General features: G+C 46.5%; 1 protein-coding gene across 1 annotated transcript; it reads right to left on the bottom strand.

Moving 5' to 3' along the window:
* Positions 1-340: 340 nt before the first annotated feature.
* Positions 341-18789, bottom strand: LOC124260921 (cell division cycle 5-like protein). Its single transcript, XM_046695244.1, has 19 exons — positions 18657-18789; positions 17174-17277; positions 16745-16906; positions 16390-16511; positions 15984-16080; positions 15405-15455; positions 15058-15134; positions 14739-14842; positions 14080-14159; positions 8188-8263; positions 7694-7858; positions 6986-7160; positions 5353-5474; positions 4479-4784; positions 3964-4164; positions 3605-3802; positions 2968-3051; positions 1428-1556; positions 341-764 (listed from the first exon to the last, which is right to left on the bottom strand). Exons 1-19 carry the CDS (start codon positions 18699-18701, stop codon positions 669-671), a joined length of 2394 nt encoding a protein of 797 aa, XP_046551200.1. The 5' UTR covers positions 18702-18789; the 3' UTR covers positions 341-668.
* Between the last annotated feature and the right edge of the window lie 528 nt (positions 18790-19317).

Genomic DNA, 19317 nt, shown 5'->3' with positions numbered 1-19317 from the left:
CCTATAGCTCCCCATTTGCCATGTTCCCAAGCGAGGTGTGGTGGCATGGAGGACATGGTCCAGACTGAAGCAGGCTAGAGCTCCCCATCTGCCATGTTCCCCGCGAGGTGTGGTGGCATGGAGGACATGGTCCAGACTGAAGCAGCCTATAGGTCCCCATCTGCCATGTTCCCAGCAGGTGTGTGGTGGCATGGGGACATGGTCCAGACTGAAGCAGCCTATAGCTCTCCATCTGCCATGTTCCCCGCGAGGTGTGGTGGCATGGAGGACATGGTCCAGAACGATGAAGAGGCGCTTCCTGACTTCAGCACTTATTGCATTCAGTAGAAAGGATACGCCTGGTCCACCAGTCTGCTGTAACAGCAGTGCACTCGTCCAGTCAGTGAGTGAGTTGGGTCTAAACCCACTTTCAACAATATTTCAGTTATATGACAGTGTGCTGGCTTGACGTGGGTGATGCAGGTGTCAGACGTTTACCAAGTTTCAGAGACCGACAACTGTATGGAGCTGACAAACCCAGAAACACGATACATGTCAACTGGAATTCGAACCCAGGACCCCAGGTTTCTGGAAACCCAAGGACCTTTATCATCTAATTGCATCACTTCGACGCTACAACACATTGTAACTGATGTCCCAGCCAAGACTCTACACACACATCCCGGCCACTAGTAGATAATGTCTCGTCGATGCTGAAGTTCACCATATCGTTTCTGTAGCTCTCGTTCTCTCTCCGTCTGTCGCTGAACGTCTTCTGTCAAGGACTGAAACAGATAATCAACATCTAGTTGTAATAAGTTGTAACTGACACACTCAATTATGACTGAACCATTTGAATCATGAAATGGCCAAGTGATATAAAAGATGTTTGAGACAATCATTGAGTATCTTAACTAAAAGAAACCCCCCATCTACATGAATGAGCCCGATGCCATATTATTGCAAGAATCCTGCGAGGCACAGAGAGGTGCATTATTAAGTACAGCAATTGATCATACAGTCACCTAATGGCTTATGCATCTGCAGAGAGAAATTTAATGCCAAACCCCTCGTATCATTACAAGTGACTGAACATGGATCGCCAATTGTCCAGCCATGCCCATAGTAAGCGAGTTGGGTTTTCCAACACATTCAGCAAAATTCCAGCGATACACCAGAAATGGGCATCAAACATTTGATCCACATAGGGACCAAGTGACAAAAACAAAGCACCACCACTTGGCTTCCTTTGCCCAACAAAAGCCTTCATAATGTACATAAATAACTTAATCCATTTACTGATAGAAAAGAGTCTATTCCTTGTGCTATATGTGCGAGTATGAGTGAGTTTATAGTCACAAAGTCAGAGACACCACCAATGTGGATCATTAAGCTGTCCCGTGGGAAAGAAAGCTGCCAAATACACTACAGATACACTGAATCTTTACCTCCATGCGTTTAGGAATGGCTCCAATCTCGTGTTGACGGAGGTTTTCAAATGTTTTCAGCTCAACAAATGTCTGCTCAATCTGTTCATACACATCGTGAAGCTGCTTCACCAGAGCTTGTGACCGTGACTGCAACAACATCAGGTACAGGTATCGACATGTGCTCTTTCACCTCAACACATCACCCAACACACGTATAACACAGATCATTTACAGTCAGGGCTTTTGTACTGCTGGTCCCCTTGTTCTATGTACCCTTGTTCTATGTACGAGTCCCCATGGTCCCCTTGTTCTATGTACGAGTCCCCATGGTCCCCTTTGTTGTATGTAATGAGTCCCCATGGTCCCCTTGTTCTATGTACCCTTGTTCAATGTAATGATCCCCATGGTCCCCTTGTTCTATGTACGAGTCCCCATGGTCCCCTTGTTCTATGTACCCTTGTTCTATGTACGAGTCCCCATGGTCCCCTTGTTCTATGTACCCTTGTTCTATGTACGAGTCCCCATGGTCCCCTTGTTCTATGTACCCTTGTTCTATGTATGAGTCCCCATGGTCCCCTTGTTCTATGTACCCTTGTTCTGTGTAATGAGTCCCCATGGTCCCTTTGTTCTATGTACCCTTGTTCTAATGTAACGAGTCCCCATGGTCCCCTTGTTCTATGTACCCTTTGTTCTATGTATGAGTCCCCATGGTCCCCTTTGTTCTATGTACCCTTGTTCTGTGTAATGCAGTCCCCATGGTCCCCTTGTTCTATGTACCCTTGTTCTATGTAATGAGTCCCCATGGTCCCCTTTGTTCTATGTACCCTTGTTCTATGTAATGAGTCCCCATGGTCCCTTTGTTCTATGTATGTTCTACCCATGGTCCCCTTGTTCTGGTCCCCTTGTTCTATGTACCCTTGTTGTATGTAATGAAGTCCCCATGGTCCCTTTGTTGTATGTAATGAGTCCCCATGGTCCCTTTGTTCTATGTACCCTTGTTCTATGTAATGAAGTCCCCATGGTCCCTTGTTGTATGTAATGAAGTCCCCATGGTCCCCTTGTTCTATGTACCTGTACGAGTCCCCATGGTCCCCTTGTTGTATGTACGAGTCCCCATGGTCCCCTTGTTCTATGTACCCTTGTATGTACTTACGAGTCCCCATGGTCCCCTTGTTCTATGTACGAGTCCCCATGGTCCCCTTGTTCTATGTACCCTTGTATGTACGAGTCCCCATGGTCCCCTTGTTCTATGTACCTATGGTCCCCTTGTTCTATGTACGAGTCCCCATCTCCCTATATTCTAAGTACGAGTCCCCATGGTCCCCTTGATCTATGTACGAGACGACATGGTCCCTTGCTCTTATGCCCAGTCTATCATCCTCACAGGATCTGAATCACTCAGACTTCTGAGTAACAATAGCATTTAATACTTCATCGTACATAAAATTCTGTTTATGAAAGATTAAAGAAATAGTCATTAATAATAATACCCAAATGTTGAACCCATTTAGTTTAACCAACCAGCACAGTTTCAACATATGTCCTGTTTTATACGGACCTGGTAGCCTCCCAGCAATATCTTCAGCTTCTTCTCCAGCTTGGCAGCCTGTTTTGCATCTTTTGTCATATGTCCTCTGTTGGCCTGGAGACAAAGTTACACGTAGATACATACTGAAGCACAACACTGAGAGGTGATATGGTTTAACATATCACAGTCTGGGTTATTGAGTGTGTGAGAGTCATCCTGTGCTGTCAGTATTAGTGTAGTACAGCCACATCAGTGATCTGTGTCGGGACTCCACGAAAAGTCTAACACATCGTAATGACCAACATTAAATAACATGGTTACATTTCTATTACCAAGCCTCTAGAAACAAAACATCTAACAGAGTGAGTGAGTGAGGGAATGAGTTTAGTTTTACGCTGCTTTTAGCAATATTCCAGCAGTATCACGGCGGGTGACACCAGAAATGGGCTTCACACATTGTACCAATGTAGGGAATCGAACCCGGGTCTTCGGCGTGACAAGCAAATGCTTTAACCACTAGGCTACCCCACCGTCCTTCATCTAACAAAACAAAATACAGAGACTCTCAGCTGTCACTAATACATCTACTCTCTGCAACCATTGTTGTTTAGCCTTGTACCAAGGCCCACGAGCCCCATGGGTTAATGATATTACAAGTCCCACCCACCTCCAGGCGTTTGTCCAGAGAGTCGATCCTGTCCTTCTTGCTGGCCAGGTTAGCCCTGGTGTAGCGGCCCTGCGAGGGCAGGAACAGAACCTGAGAGTAGCACTCGTCCCACACTTGGGAGAACGCCTCAAGGGACAGCTCGCCATGGCCCATCCCGTCCTTCACAACCTCCATTTCCTGTTTCATCATCGCTCGTGCCTAAAAAGATGCAACATCATCAGGAGACCAATCAATATCAAAAATCAAATCTGAATGTATTCAGACAGAGGCTGATATGTGACGGAGGAAACTGCAACTGGCACACGTTAGACAGAACATGGTTTACAAGAGCATGGAGGTCTCATCCAGCAGACACTCACGTCATGCAGATCCTCCTCAGAGAATGTGTCGTAAGAATGCTGTTCCAGGAAAGCCAGATGCTGGGCCTGGTTCACGATACTCTTCTGGCTGGGCACAGGCTTCTTGGACCCAGGGGTGATGCCCAGCTGTGCCAGGGTGGGGCTGTAGACAGCGTCGTAGTGCAGCATAGTGATCATCTCACGTTTGATCAGTTCCTCGGCCTGGGGTAGAGTCAGTGACTTTGTGTTATACAATTGTTAACAAGTCCAAAACTTGGATGTGTAAGATAGTAAAGGTCCGGGCCATTTGAACATGTCTTATGATTTATACACTGATTATTCAAAGATTTCTGCACAGATTTTTTTACATAATTTGGTCAAAACTTCACAAAGTAGATTCAATACCTCTGGCTGAGAAGATTTAATACCTCTGGCTGAGAAGATTTAATACCTCTGGCAGAGTAGCAGACCAGTCAGAAAGCTGGATGTCAGGACAGTAAATACATTCATGGTGATAATTAAGGTATGCCACCCACCTTCTGCAGTTCACTAAGAGGTGGATCTCCTGGTCCAACAACCCTCAGTATACTGGAATTGACATCAGTGGGTCTTGGAAGGTCTCTCTGCACAGACTGTGACCTCAGCTTGAGTTCCTCCAGACGGCGCTGCTGAATCTCCAGTTCGGTTGCGTTGTCGATGTCTGCTTGGTCCTCGATGTGGTTGTCTATAGCCGATGTTTCCTCGCTGCCCTGCAGCTCATCTTCTGGGACAACAATCTCATAGTCGTTCTTTGGTGCCGGTAGTCCAGCCAGGCCCCGTCTCAACTGTTCCTTCATATCTCTCTGAAGCGGAACATAATGTTTCAGTTGTTGGTACTGGTTAAAGTCTTGTCATCAATAGTGTTTGTTTTGCTTTTGCTTGCTGTTTAATGGCACACTCAGCAATTATTCAACCAGAAGAGGGACGACAGTAAATAATGAAGTCCATAACACACAATCCAGTGAGCTGTATTTTGAGCATTGATCTACACAGCTGAGATATGACAAGCAGTGAGTCTGACCACCCTTTTCCGTTACTACCAGTTCTAACCCGGACACTCATGACATGAGTGAGAGAGTGATGATGTCAGATTCTGCCATGTGTCCATCAGAGCCTGTATCATGCAGAGTTCATCGGTGCTGAACCAGCGACAGTTTGCACCGTGCACTCTAATGGTTGACAGCATGAATGACAAACCACACCCTCTGTTAAGTGACAACCAAATCCAATGTCCAGTCAAGCCATGGGACAGACCTGGTGCTGGGAACCTGACACACCTTCAAGCAATATTGACTGTTCTAGAAACACTGGTTTCATTCTAGTTTTGAGTTTGCCAGCTATACGTATTCATGACAGTAAATGTGTCAGTACCTGGTAGAATTTGTCATACTGCGCTGCTTCTTCCTCGTCAAGCTGATTGATGTTCAGTCTGTCCCTCATCGGGGTGCCTTGAGGGGTTCCACGGGGGGTCAAGCCAGTCCTTGGGGTGATACCTGACCATAGGAATTATACAGTATTATTAAAGGTAGGCGGTGGAATAAATACACATTCAATATCACACAGGTGGAGTACAGGGGATATATTCCCCATGGGTGGAGTACAGGGTATATATTCCCCATGGGTGGAGTACAGGGTATATATTCCCCATGGGTGGAGTACAGGAGATATATTCCCCATGGGTGGAGTACAGGGTATATATTCCCCATGGGTGGAGTACAGGGGATATATTCCCCATGGGTGGAGTACAGGGTATATATTCCCCATGGGTGGAGTACAGGGGATATATTCCCCATGGGTGGAGTACAGGGTATATATTCCCCATGGGTGGAGTACAGGAGATATATTCCCCATGGGTGGAGTACAGGAGATATATTCCCCATGGGTGGAGTACAGGGTATATATTCCCCATGGGTGGAGTACAGGAGATATATTCCCCATGGGTGGAGTACAGGGTATATATTCCCATGGGTGGAGTACAGGGATATATATCCCCCATGGGTGGAGTACAGGGTATATATTCCCATGGGTGGAGTACAGGGATATATTCCCCCATGGGTGGAGTACAGGGATATATTCCCCATGGGTGGAGTACAGGGGATATATTCCCATGGATGGAATACAGGGGATATATTCCCCATGGGTGGAGTACAGGGTATATATTCCCCATGGGTGGAGTATTCCCCATGGGTATATTCCCATGGGTGGAGTACAGGGGATATTCCCCATGGGTGGAGTACAGGGATATATTCCCCATGGGTGGAGTACAGGGATATATTCCCATGGGTGGAGTACAGGAGATATATTCCATGGGTGGAGTACAGGAGATATATTCCCCATGGGTGGAGTAGCACAGGGGATATATTCCCATGGGTGGAGTACAGGAGATATATTCCCCATGGGTGGAGTATTCAGTATGGGATACAGGGTGAGTACATATTCCCCATGGGTGGAGTACAGGGATATATTCCCCATGGGTGGAGTACAGGGATATATTCCCATGGATGGAGTACAGGGATATATTCCCCATGGGTGGAGTACAGGGTATATATTCCCCATGGGTGGAGTACAGGGATATATTCCCCATGGGTGGAGTACAGGGTATATATTCCCCATGGGTGGAGTACAGGGTATATATTCCCCATGGGTGGAGTACAGGGGATATATTCCCCATGGGTGGAGTACAGGGTATATATTCCCCATGGGTGGAGTACAGGGTATATATTCCCCATGGCTGGAGTACAGGGTATATATTCCCCATGGGTGGAGTACAGGGGATATATTCCCCATGGATGGAGTACAGGGTATATATTCCCCATGGATGGAGTACAGGGTATATATTCCCCATGGGTGGAGTACAGGGGATATATTCCCCATGGATGGAGTACAGGGTATATATTCCCCATGGCTGGAGTACAGGGTATATATTCCCCATGGGTGGAGTACAGGGGATATATTCCGTATGAGAGGTATATTCAGAGTACTAGAGACTCCCCGCAGCACTTACCTCCTTCCCCAACCTGTCCTGGTGTTCTGAAGGGTGTGCCCAGGACGGTGTTGGGTGTCTGGGAGGTCTGGTGTTTGGGGGTGATCCCGCTGAAGTCACTGTTGTGTATGGGGGTGTTGAGTCCCCCCTTGAGTGGAGTGTCCACATTAGTCAGCGCCATGATATTCTGGGCTTCCTGCAATACAGCAACACACAATATCGATGACTTGATGGCATCGTGGAAGAAATGGAGACAGGCTGCGTGAGAGAGGGACATAGGTGAGTGAGATAAGGAGCTTGCGTGAATGCTGTTTGATGTCCAGCTGGGGTGAGTGAGTTGAGGTGAGTTGAGGTGAGATGGGGTGAGTGAGAGTGGGAGATAGGGTGAATGATAGAAGGAGCTCGCATGAATGCTGTTTGATGTCCAACTGGGGTGAGTGAGTGAGATGGGGTGAGTGAGAGAAGGAGCTCCTGTGAATGCTGTTTTGATTGATATAACATAACTGCTGCAGAATTGAACTGTAAGTGACACTACTGTCATAGCCAAGAAATGTTTTCAAATGAAAAGTGCATCTGTAAAATGAAGGAAAAATCTCTGATTTCTTTTTCACAAATTGATTACAACATTAAGGGCATCGGAAGACAATGTTCAGGAAGACAACAGATTTAATGCTAAAATCACTTCAGGTCACTGCTGCACAAATATGCTTTAGTTGTTTGTTCACTTACCTGTAATATTGTGTCTTGTGCAGCGGGTGTGCGAGGAGTCCGGAGATTGACAGCGTTAGGAGTAGCGTTGTAGTCCTGTAGCAGTCCCTTGGAGGCAGTATCCCCCCGTGACGCATCCTCCGCCTGCTGCCGGGCATACTCACTCGCCTGGCCCACCTTCACCACCTGTACACAGAATCAAACCCATCTTGTACACTGGACATGAGCACATTAACCATTGACCTACCTTCACCACCTGTACACAGAATCAAACCCATCTTGTACACTGGACATGAACACATTAACCATTGGCCCACCCTCACCATCTTCACACAGAATCAAACCCACCTAGTACACTGGACAGATGAACACATTAACCATTGGCCCACCACGATTGGACAGAATTGTCTCAGTAATTTCAAATCTGATTTGAAATCATTACACTACTCAACATACAGTGCGAGTTCAGCTACACAGCTGAAATTCAAATAAATTTATTGACAAAACCCACTGACCTCTTCAAGTTCGGCATCTGAGATCTGTGGTGCGGGAAGCACCAGCTTGCTCCTCTTCTTGACAGGCTCTGTGAAACTGGAATAATTATACAATGTTATCATTGGCTGTATCTCACTAAACAACAACACATGAGAACAGACATAGCTTCAATGTTTGTTTGTTTGTTGTTGTTTAACACCACTCACAGCACAATTTGTACAAACCTGTAGAGGTTATGAATTCTTTGAAGAAAAGTCCTCCTTGGGGTACATATAAGCATTAAAATGTCCATTTTAAAATACCTACGACAGTTGTAACAATATTTCAATAAAATATTTTACCAAACAAAACACTTGTTATGTTTAGTGAGACCACCCCTATAGGGCCCCTCACAGGGCCCCCTACAGCCAAGACCAGGTAACTCTGGCTGCTTACCTCTTACCTCACTTTACATGCTGAACGTGTCAAACAGAATGAGGGGAGGTGGGCAGCCGTACCCCAAGGCGGACTTTTCTTCAAAGAATGCATAACCTCTACAGGTTTGTACAATTCTTTTTCAGAAGAAGTCCTCCTTGGGGTACATATAAGCATAAGACAGACTCCCAACGATGTCGAGTCTGGAGTGGTATTCTGTCTGGCTAACATACTTCCTAGTTCAGTCGAAAGCACACTGATAAAAATTGTGAAATTTTATAAGACCGACCCAGCATAAAAACAATCGTGATTTCGAAGGCTCATTCGGCTAGAGTATCACGACACTGCCCACTGGTGAGAACTGTCTGGCCAAACCGAGCACGCTCCCGTGAGTGTTTGTCTAGTTGATAATGGCTGATGAACGTACTCGGTCGGCTCCAGATAGCCGCTGAGCAGATCTCCTCAATGGTCAGTGCCCCGGCATATGCCTTCGATGTCGTCACTGCACTAATCAAATGAGCCTTTAACCCCTGAGGGATAGTTAACCCTTTGTGAGAGTAACTCATACAAATGGCAGAGACAAGCCACCCAGATATGGTCGGCTTGTTCGCCGGAAGACCAGCCTTACCACCGCCATAACAACAGAACAGCTGCTTATCTTTCCTGAGAGCAGCCGTTCATTTGATATAAGCCTTGAGAGTCTTACGGACATCTAAGACGTGAGCACGTCGAAGAGAGGTACCGAACGATGGACGCTGAGTGAAAGCTGGCAGTTCAATAGGCACCGTTATATGAAAGGTGCCTGTGATCTTAGGACGGTAAGAGTCTGGCAACCGAATACTGACTCTGTCTTTGTGAAAGACAGTCAGAGCAGGATCCGCTGACATCGCATGGATATCGCCTATCCGCCGGCCAGACGTGACCGCCACAAGAAAGGCAGCCTTCCAACTTAACAGTTGGAGTGAAAGACGACAGATCGTGAAAGAGAGGACCGGACATCCAATCAAGAACGATTGACAAGTCCCGTGGGGGGCTAATCCGCCGGACAGTCGGACGGATTCTGTCCACGCCTGCTAAAAAGCGCTGCACCAGAGGGTGCTGCCCCAAGAGAGCACCATCAGCAGGTACATGGAAGGCAGAGATTGCCGTGGAGTAGCCCCGGATAGTAGACGCCGGCCTCTAACCGAGACTGTAAGAACTCCACTACTTCAACTACAGTTGAGAAAAGGGATCAAGAATCCCTCTGCCGACACACCAGCGCGTATAACAGGCCCATCTATCCTTATATTGAACGTTTGTCGAATCCCTCCGCGAAGCCAGAATTGTGTCTGCAACTGGTGCAGGAATTCCGCTTGCTTGGAGGCGATTCCGGACAGTGGCCAGGCCATCCCTGGGATTCGGGTGCGGCGCTCCGTTCTGGGATAGTAAGTCCGGTTGAAAGGGTAATAGTACAGGAGGCTGAGCCAGAAACCTGAGTAGTACTGGAAACCAAAGAGGTGCAAGGAGCACAAGAAGTCGAGCTGGTTGGGTAGCAAGCTGCGAGAGGACTTTGGGAATCAGGGGTAGTGGCGGGAACGCCCACAGAACCCTGCCCGCCCAGTCGAGCAGGAAAGCGTCCAAGGCGATGGCTCGGATCCGGTATCCGAGAGCAAAACACCGGAATCTGGTTCGTCCCCCCAGAAGCAAACAGATCCACCTGGAACGACCCAAACAACTGGGAGATAGTCCCGAATATCTCCCGATTGAGCATCCACTTGTGCGGGGCCAGGATATGGCGAGAGAAGTGGCTGCTCGAACGTTGTCCGCCTCTGGGAGATAAACAGGCATCACCCGTATGTCGAACTGGTCGCACCAGAGCAGAAACTGCAGGAGAGACAGGGAAACCGTACAGCCCTGCTTCTGGATATAGGTCATCGCCGTCTTGTTGTCCATCTCTAGACGAACCACACGACCTCGAACCTGCTCCGAAGCCGTTTGAACACTAACCTGACTGCTCTCAATTCTAGCACATTGATGTGCAGTTGCGCCTCGCTCTGTGACCACAGGCCTGAGACTGACAGGTCACCCAGCACACACCCCACCCTGTGAGGGAGGCGTCTGTCTGAATCGAGAGAGATCTGGCGACGGGATGTCCAAGGGGAACCCCCTGGATAAATTCCCTGCCATTGTCCACCACCGTAAATGAGGAATTAGCCACCCCGGAATGTGGAGAATCAACTCGTAACCCCGGGTGTGGACCCACATTCGAGCTAGAGCTTGCTGTATGGGGCGCATCCTCAACCGCTTTCGCCAAACAATGTCCACCGTTGCTGCCATGTTGCCTAGCAACTGGAGCCATGTCCGAGCTGAGGCCCTGGGGGACTCGAGAAATTGTAACACAACTCTCTGGACTTTGGTGACGTCCGGAGACAGGGAGGCTACCCCTCGCACTGTCTCGAATCTCGCTCCCAAGAAAACCAGATCCTGGGTGGGAACCAGTTCTGATTTCTTGAGATTGATAAAAAGTGAGTGGCAAGCGCAAGCGCACGAAGGAGCCAATCGTCTAGGTACGGGTGACAGCACCTGCCCTGAGACCTGGCTACCTGCGCTGGAATTAGCATGAGTTTGGTGAACACCTGTGGCGCCGTGGAGATGCCGAAGGGGAGCACATGAAAGTGATAGCACCTCCCGTCGAAGGAAAACCTTAGGTATTTCCTGAACTTGGGGTGCATTGGGACATGGAAGTATGCGTCTTTGAGGTCGATTGACGTGAGCCAATCTCCCTTCTCCACAGATGAGATCACTGAACGCAGTGTCTCCATCTTGAAGGATGGTACTTCTATCATGTCGTTCAGACCTTTGAGGTTTAAAATAGGTCTGAACCCTCCGTCCTTTTTGGTGACAAGGAAATAGGTCGAGTAATAACCCGCCATTTCCTGTCCCGCTGGAACCACCTCTATGGCTGCCTTGTCCAGTAATGACTGGACCTCGGGACAGAGCACCTCTGCCTTCTCTAGGGCAGCCGGCACTGGAGTGCAACGGATCCCGGAGAAGGGGGGTGGGTCTCGCCTCCACTGTGGCATGTGGCCCTCCCTGAGCGTGGACAGGACCCAGGGATTGGAAGTGACCTTTTCCCATTCCGACAGGAAGAGAGAAAGTCGACCACCCACAGGGATATGTGGCATGAGGCAATAGATACCAGACGTCGGCAGTACTCCGACTGCTTGATCTGGTACCAACAAGGGCTCCGGAGGAATTATTGCTAGGAAGCCGGGGCTCACTTACCCTTCCTCTGAAAATGCTGGTGGGGCGCTGTGGCCTTGTCCTTGCCTCTGCCCTTACCCCTCCGCGACTGTAATGGCTGAGCCCATTTAACAGATTCCTTTGCCGAGGCAGAAGGGTATGCAGAGGTAAGTACTGGGGTCGCGCGCGAGACATGTGAAGCTGTTCCAACAAGGGCTTAGAGTCCTTGAAGGTTGATACAGCCTCCGCGGCCTCCCGGACTACTGTAGCTGCCCCGGGGAACAGCGTAGAAACCATCCGCAACGGCAGTGCCAGTAGAGCCTGTTGTGTGGCAGGAGAGTACCTCGCCATAGAAAGCCACAGGCGACGGAGGCCCATAACCGCCGACATCATTTGGCAGGCCGACGACCTGATAGAGTCGCACGCCAGATGTAACTGGACCTCTGTCAATTGTTTTGCCAAGGTGGAGGGAGACAAATGTTCCTCGACCCCACCCACATCCAGTAGTTCCCTCTGCAACACCGAGATGTAGGCGGAATGTATAGTAACTTTGAGGCACTGGACCGCGTTCCGGTACTGCTCCTCAAAGGAGCGATAGGCGGACTTAAGTGCCGTGGCGTTGGCTGTGAACGGCGGAAGCCAGTGAGTTACCAGACGAACCCCCCAGTGCAACTGACGCATAGACACAATCGTTTACCACTGGGGTATTATATAGGCCAGCCTCACCCATGAGGTACCGACGGTCCAGCTCGGGCAAGTCGACTCTGGATCTGGCACCACAGAGGAGTGGGTTTATAACCTCAGTTAAAACTGAAGGCAAAATGCGAAGTCGAGTGTCCGCCACCTTAGTAGGAGCAAAAGTCTCCCCGGGGAGGCGAAACTCTTGAGGGTTGAGTGCGCCAGCACTGACAACCACCTGAGGCAGAACAGAGGCAATACGCTCCCGCACCTGTTTCAGGGATGCACCGAGCGAAACAGAAGGTGTACCCAACCCTCCCCGACCCTCATCCTCCTCCATAGCCTCCTCGAACCGATCCTCCTGGAGCAGAAGTCTCTGTATCTAGGGAAAGCTCCGAGGGTTCATCCGAGGGGTCTAGGGAGAGTGACAGAGGCTCGAGCAGAGACGAGTTGCCCGGCACGCCCGACTCAAGACTCGAAACTGAGTCACGGTGGCGAGACGAGGAAGAGCCCGACACGGGATTCACCAACGGCAAGCATATGGGCCCCGACCCTGACACCGGCAAAGCCGGTGCAAGCGGTGGGACCAAATGTGAGGAGGTAGCGGAGACTACAGGGACAGAGCCTGTAAAACCGGCACCAACTACCGACCCAGAGCCGAGGCTCGGACTGGTGGTAGTCACCGTAGTGGAGGGGTGGCCCGCAACCGAGACGTAGAAAAAGCCTTCTTTTTCTTAGGCTTTTTATCCTTATCCTTAGGAGGCTCCTGTCCCCAAATGCCCCCCACCCCCCCTCGTCTGAAGTAAAGACGTGTAAAACATCATGTCCGCACGTCCCGACTTGATAGAATGAGGGGAAAATGCCTGACACATGGCACAACCCTGCTCATCATGGGCTTCCTCCGCCAAACAACGCAAACATATCGGGTGTCGATCCTGAGACAATAATGTAGCGCTACAGGTAACACACCCCTTGGGCTGCAAAAACAGAACCGCGCTATGACTAATAGCAAGGACTGTTTGACATAATGTAATATGCACACAATAATACAGAAAAAATATAGTCAACGACAGCATGAAAAGTGAGGTATGAGGTAAGCAGTCAGTTACCTGCTCTTGGCTGTAGGGGGCCCTGTGAGTGGCCCTATAGGGGTGGTCTCACTAAACATAACGAGTTTTTTGTTTGGTAAAATATTTTATTGAAATATTGTTACAACTGTCGCAGGTATTTTAAAATGGACATTTTAATGCTTTCATGTACCCCAAGGAGGACTTCTTCTGAAAAAGAATTCAGCTGTATTGCAGTGGTCTGTAAATATTCGAGTCTGGACCAGACAATGCAGTGATCAATATCATGAGCATCAATCTACGCAATTGTAGCTTCAATGCAACTCCAATACAATGCCCTGCAGACCACTGTGACATCAGTTACTACATCTACATCGTACTGATTCGAATAGCGATGTCCTGTATCAAAAAGTGAAACTCTCCTAAGTGACACAGCTGCTGCCCTATAACAGCTGAACATCTACTAATTACTGTCACCCTGATACCTATAATATGAATGACACCTGATAACCTGAAACCCTGCCCACTTACTTTGTCTGGGCAGCGATGGCTCCAGGAAGGTCATTCTCCTTCCTCTTCTTCTGTCTCTGTTTGTCCTTCTTTCTATCTCTCTAAAGTGAAGGAACAGATAGTGTAAGTGCACATACTAAAGCCTTCCCTGACCAACACTCGGCTCAGTTAGGAATCCAATACTACAGACACTGACCCACAGTTAGCAAAACTCATTGAAGGTCTGTATCCACAGTACATTAAAAACGTTTGGTCATACTTCATTATTTGTTATGGTTTGTGAAATTTAATACCTTTGCAAGGTTGAAAGATTTTAAAACATTTTAAATATTAAAAAATAATTTCGGTAGATCAAATCATTAACTAGGGAAACTATGTTGGTATTTCTGTAAAAGGGGAGCAAGTCCATACTTTGTCATGAAGTCAAGTATACTTGTACATAGAAATCCTGGCTCACCAAGAGTGTGTGTGATGGTGTGATGATGATTTTAAGGGTGGGGTGTGTGTGTTTATGTGTGTGTGTGATTCACATTGTACACGCTTCTCCATGAAAATCATCATCACCCCCACTAGCCATAAATTCTGAACAGTCCCTAATAAGGTTTTTAACTATTTTCTCAGGAAATGGAAGTCAAATCTTGCTGTTTGAATTATTGAAAAACAAGTGAAGAGTCCCCCACCTCCTCCTTGGTGCTGCGGAGTTCCCCATCCAGGTTCTGCTGCCGCAGCTTCTTGTAGTTGGGGTCCAGGGGATTGTAGTGCTCCTCCGACGTGTTGTAGAAACCTGAACAATACAGCTGATGTTTAGTTGGACAAAGCTATGTTAAGTGACATGAAATACTACCTGCTTGGTTGGGACAACAAGGTTTACCTCACCTACAGCATTCTGGAAATACAGGTAATGACATATAAGATTTAGGCTTTTGTGATGGCCCCTACAGTAATACCACCATTTATGTTTAGGGGTAAGAACTGCCTATGGTGACAAGAGGGTGTTACCAGGTGCTGGTTTCTTCTCAAATGGAATCTCAGCATTGTAGTCCACGCCTCTCTTCTTCCTCTTCTTCTGCTTCGCACTGAAACATACACACAGATGTTGCTGATTCTCACCTGGGGCAGCACGACATCTTCTAACACTCATACACAGTCAAATGTTGAACTTTTCAATCAGACTATCTACAACGTTACGATATTAACAGTTTTCAAACTGATATAGTTGTGTTACCATAGTCCCCAATAATAATAAAATGAGGTACACATGGTAACTTTGTTCTACTTTCACAAACAATGTGCTTCTCAATAATTAGCTTAGACTTCACGGACACAGTATGACTATCGTGACTCACTCGATGCCAGCTGCCCTGAGCTCCCTCCTCTTCTGTAGTGCTGCTAATCTCCTAAAACAGAACAACCAATTGTAATGGCTTTCCTGAACAAACATGAACAAATCCGAACCTATGTCATTCAAAGATATGGTGCTGATCATGTTGAGTCTGGGGACATTTTTGCTAAATATACAGGTAATACTTTGATCTACTCCATTAAACATTAACTTTGGGTGACAACAAAAGCCTCTTACTTTCATTCAGAACTTTCAACACTATAACCACCATTTATGACAGTTGTATACCATGAGGGTGAGATGTCTATGTGTCTTAATGATGCTCAGATAGAGGAGTTGTCTCCCCTGTAATGAAGAGTGAGTGAGTGAGTTTAGTTTTTACGCCGCTTTTAGCAATATTCCAGCAATATCACGGCGTGGGACACCAGAAATGGGCTTCACACATTGTGCCCATGTGGGGAATCGAACCCGGGCCTTCGGTGTGACGAGCGAACGCCTTAACCACTAGGCTACCCCACCGCCCTGTAATGAAGAGAAGGAAACAGACAAGATGGTATAGTTCTGTCATGTGTGTCACACGTACCTGGCTTCCTCCAGCTGCTTCTCCCTGGCTTTCCGCTTGGCCTTCTTTCCCTGAGTGTTGGCCAGCCTGGCTCGGGCCTCTGACAACATCTCCAGTTCTGAAACAGGCAATTAAACCATCAGATCTGCTGTCTCAGTGAGACTTCCCAACAACAGATGTTTTTTCCTTGACACCAGAGTGTACCAATCCCTTTAAATGAGTCTCATTTTCTTACATCAACCTTAGCGTCCAAAGTTGACATTCCTTTGCTTGTAAAAAAATGGTTCTTCTGAAGAGACTTTGGCATAAACTGACATTCCAAATAAGACTCACAAAAGTCAACCCTGGGATCATATCTAAGCTTTCAGCAGGAAGGGATTTGGGGTGAAGTGGTGAGAGGAGTGTTCTGACCCACTTCAAAACTCACCATCTTCATCCATGTCCACTGGATCAGGTCGCGCCGGTTTCGTTTCAGGGTTGGGATCAATTTCTCCTGGTTTTAGTTTTCTCGGATCGTCCTCAGAATCATCTCTGTTCTGTGCTTTGTCCCTGGAGTGGAAACACATCAATAGACTTCACTGGTAGCAATAACAAAGTCAGCACATATTTAATACATTGGGGAGGAACTTCATGGAAGAATGTAGCACACACAAACCGATGATAATGATCAAGAGTAAAATTTAATCATTTTGAAAGAGGGAACAGAGATTCTAAATTTTAGGAGAAACAATTAATTCTCACTTTGACAAATGGCTGTGTAAACTTTTGCCATTAGTACTCACAAGAGAAACTCATAGTGTTCGAGACACTGAGCAGCAGTTCTGCCGATGATGGGTGCGATGGTTCTCCACTGAGTGGGCATCAGCTTGGCCAGATGGAGGAGCTTCTCCTCCTCCTCCCGACTCCATTCTGTCTTCTTGATGCTGGGGTCCAGCCACTCGTACCTAAAGTACCAGAACATAGGTTATGACAAATGCAGATATAGATTATTATTGTCTAGGAGGATACGGTTCGATTCTGTCCCAGGATACACCTCTGAATGTACTCACTGGTTAACTAAACTTTAAATTTTAGACATGTCAGATGATTCAACACTCAGTTATAGCTATCAAATGCGTTTTTACATCAGGAACTGCAACAGGGACATTATCAATATGACAACAGCAATTGAAATATGTTACATAGTTATAGCATGTTCAGAAAACACAAACCATCGAGCCTTGCACTGTTTTGCAGACTTCCTGTGCAGGAGAGATGCAATTCTAGCCCACTGGTTTTTGCCATATTTCATGACAGCTGCCTTGAGAATTTCATCCTGTTGGGAAAAATAGGGTGTTATAGTTTTAGGGTGGTAAATATACAGGTGGCCTCATAGTTGTCGCAGGATTACTCTTGATGAAGTAAGATTTCATTTGTGCAAGATGCAATGGTGACAGGGTCAAACTAGTATACAAATTATGTTACTGCAAAGATGAATACTTTACTATACCTACCATTAGATGTGACATTCCACTGAAATAAATCACTTTTACTAGAGCGATGAATTTGTTCACATAATTTGCACATGCAAACAGCCAATATGGGGTGTGGCGCTTCTGCTTTCCCGATGTTTTCAAATGCCGTGATAATGGAGAGTCTGACTCTGAGTATATTCATTTAAACCATATTTCAAAATTTTAACATTGATAAGGAATAGATCCTACGTAATATTTTGGACAACACTGAATCAAACGATGGAAATTTATTCATAAAATACATTGTGCATCAAGTGATTTCTGGAACTTAGTGGAAGTCTTTTTGGAGACTTATGTGTTATTTTCATCCCAACTGAGTTTGTTTTTATGTTCCACCAAAAAGAATTATCAAGGAATGCAGTTGCAAACTTCAAATTTACAGTAGATGGAACAATCATAAAAAAATGAAATAGTTTACAAAATGTGGAGTTCCTGGTTCCTGATTTGTATAAGTAAACAGCCAGCATGTCCTGGATTGACAACCAGAAATCTCAAATGCTCTGACACCACAGTGTTGTGAGTATTATAAATTGATTCAGCACTGACTGACTGAGTCTGGCTTTACGCCGCTTTTAGCAATATTCCAGCAATATTCCAGCAACATCACGGCGGGGGACACCAGAAATGGGCTTCACACGTTGTACCCATGTGGGGATTCGAACCCGTGTCTTCGGCGTGACGAGCCAACGCTTTAACCACTAGACTACCCCACCGCCCCTGATTCAGCACTGATTAACACTTAATAACCCAAACACTGTACTCATCAATGTTTGTTACGATTTCCAAATGTTAATATTCTATGCCTCTAACATGTAATGATCATTTGAAGACGGTGAACACAGCTTTAGCATTAGGTTAGGTTTAGAGTTAGGTTTAGGGTTGGGGGAACGGAAGGAACTCTTTCCTACATTTTACTCTGTAATGGTGCTCAGTAATTAATAATTGCAGAATGAACGCGACTTCCTGGACAATGCAACGATCAGTTATCATCATACCTGATATCTGTTTAATAATCATAATAATTTGTCCTTGGTACACCATTCATTATCTGAAAAAGTCTACTGAAACGTTTTCCGTACGAGACTGAGTGTGTCACTAAATCACCCGAGGCCTTGCACTGCAGTCAACAAATGCACAATTTCGTTTACAAAGGTTCAAAGTAGTCACAGTAATATCCTACCTCTGTGTTCCTCCAAACGCCACCCTTGATCATAATACGCGGCATCTTGAAATTGTGTTGGTACCTTCACTTATACAAACAAAACACTTGAAGAAAAGCAATGCTTCTTCCACCGGAAGTGTCCGAATAAACGTCTCTCGCGAAATCTCGCGTGATCTCACTAAAATCCGGATAATTTATCCGGGTAAAATCTCATCGACGTTTTCTCCCAAGTCGTTGAAAGAGTGATTGACATGTTGACTGACCTCGATGCAAATATTTCTAAATTTTATCAGAATTGATTATGAATATATATTATATCCAACATTTTGTGTGAGACGCGTCTTTTGCACTGCAGGGTTGCGTCCTAAGGTATCAGGTAGTTGGGTAATATGTAGAGGTATGATTATTTGTGTAAACAGATGTATGTGTTTGTGCTAATACTAATACCTTCCAAAGTGAATTTGACGCGTTTCTTTGTCAGCGTTTGCCTGTAATGTAGAAGTGCAGAGACGAGATGATAAAGTAGTCTTACAGAAAGCCATGAATGTCCATGTTTAGTAGTCTCTGTGGACCAACAATCACTTCAAAGGTGTGCAGAAATATGCAATATACATTTAAATTTTAAAATCCCGGATGGGGCTCAACTAAAAAAAGTACCAGAATTTGTACTTTACTAAGA

This window comes from Haliotis rubra, unplaced genomic scaffold, assembly GCF_003918875.1.
Source record: "Haliotis rubra isolate DU_JTF1 unplaced genomic scaffold, ASM391887v1 Scf781, whole genome shotgun sequence".
Lineage (NCBI taxonomy): Eukaryota > Metazoa > Mollusca > Gastropoda > Lepetellida > Haliotidae > Haliotis > Haliotis rubra.
Note: the sequence above shows the minus strand (reverse complement) of the source record. Positions and strands in the feature narration are given on the sequence as shown.

Excerpts from the sequence above, each read along its gene's own strand:
- LOC124260921 (XM_046695244.1), bottom strand. The coding sequence starts at position 18,701 with ATGCCGCGTATTATGATCAAGGGTGGCGTTTGGAGGAACACAGAG. Across the intron at positions 16,081-16,389 it reads AGTGGACATGGATGAAGATG|AACTGGAGATGTTGTCAGAG; the intron begins GTGAGTTTTGAA and ends TGCCTGTTTCAG. Across the intron at positions 1,557-2,967 it reads TATTGCTGGGAGGCTACCAG|TCACGGTCACAAGCTCTGGT; the intron begins GTCCGTATAAAA and ends ATGTTGTTGCAG.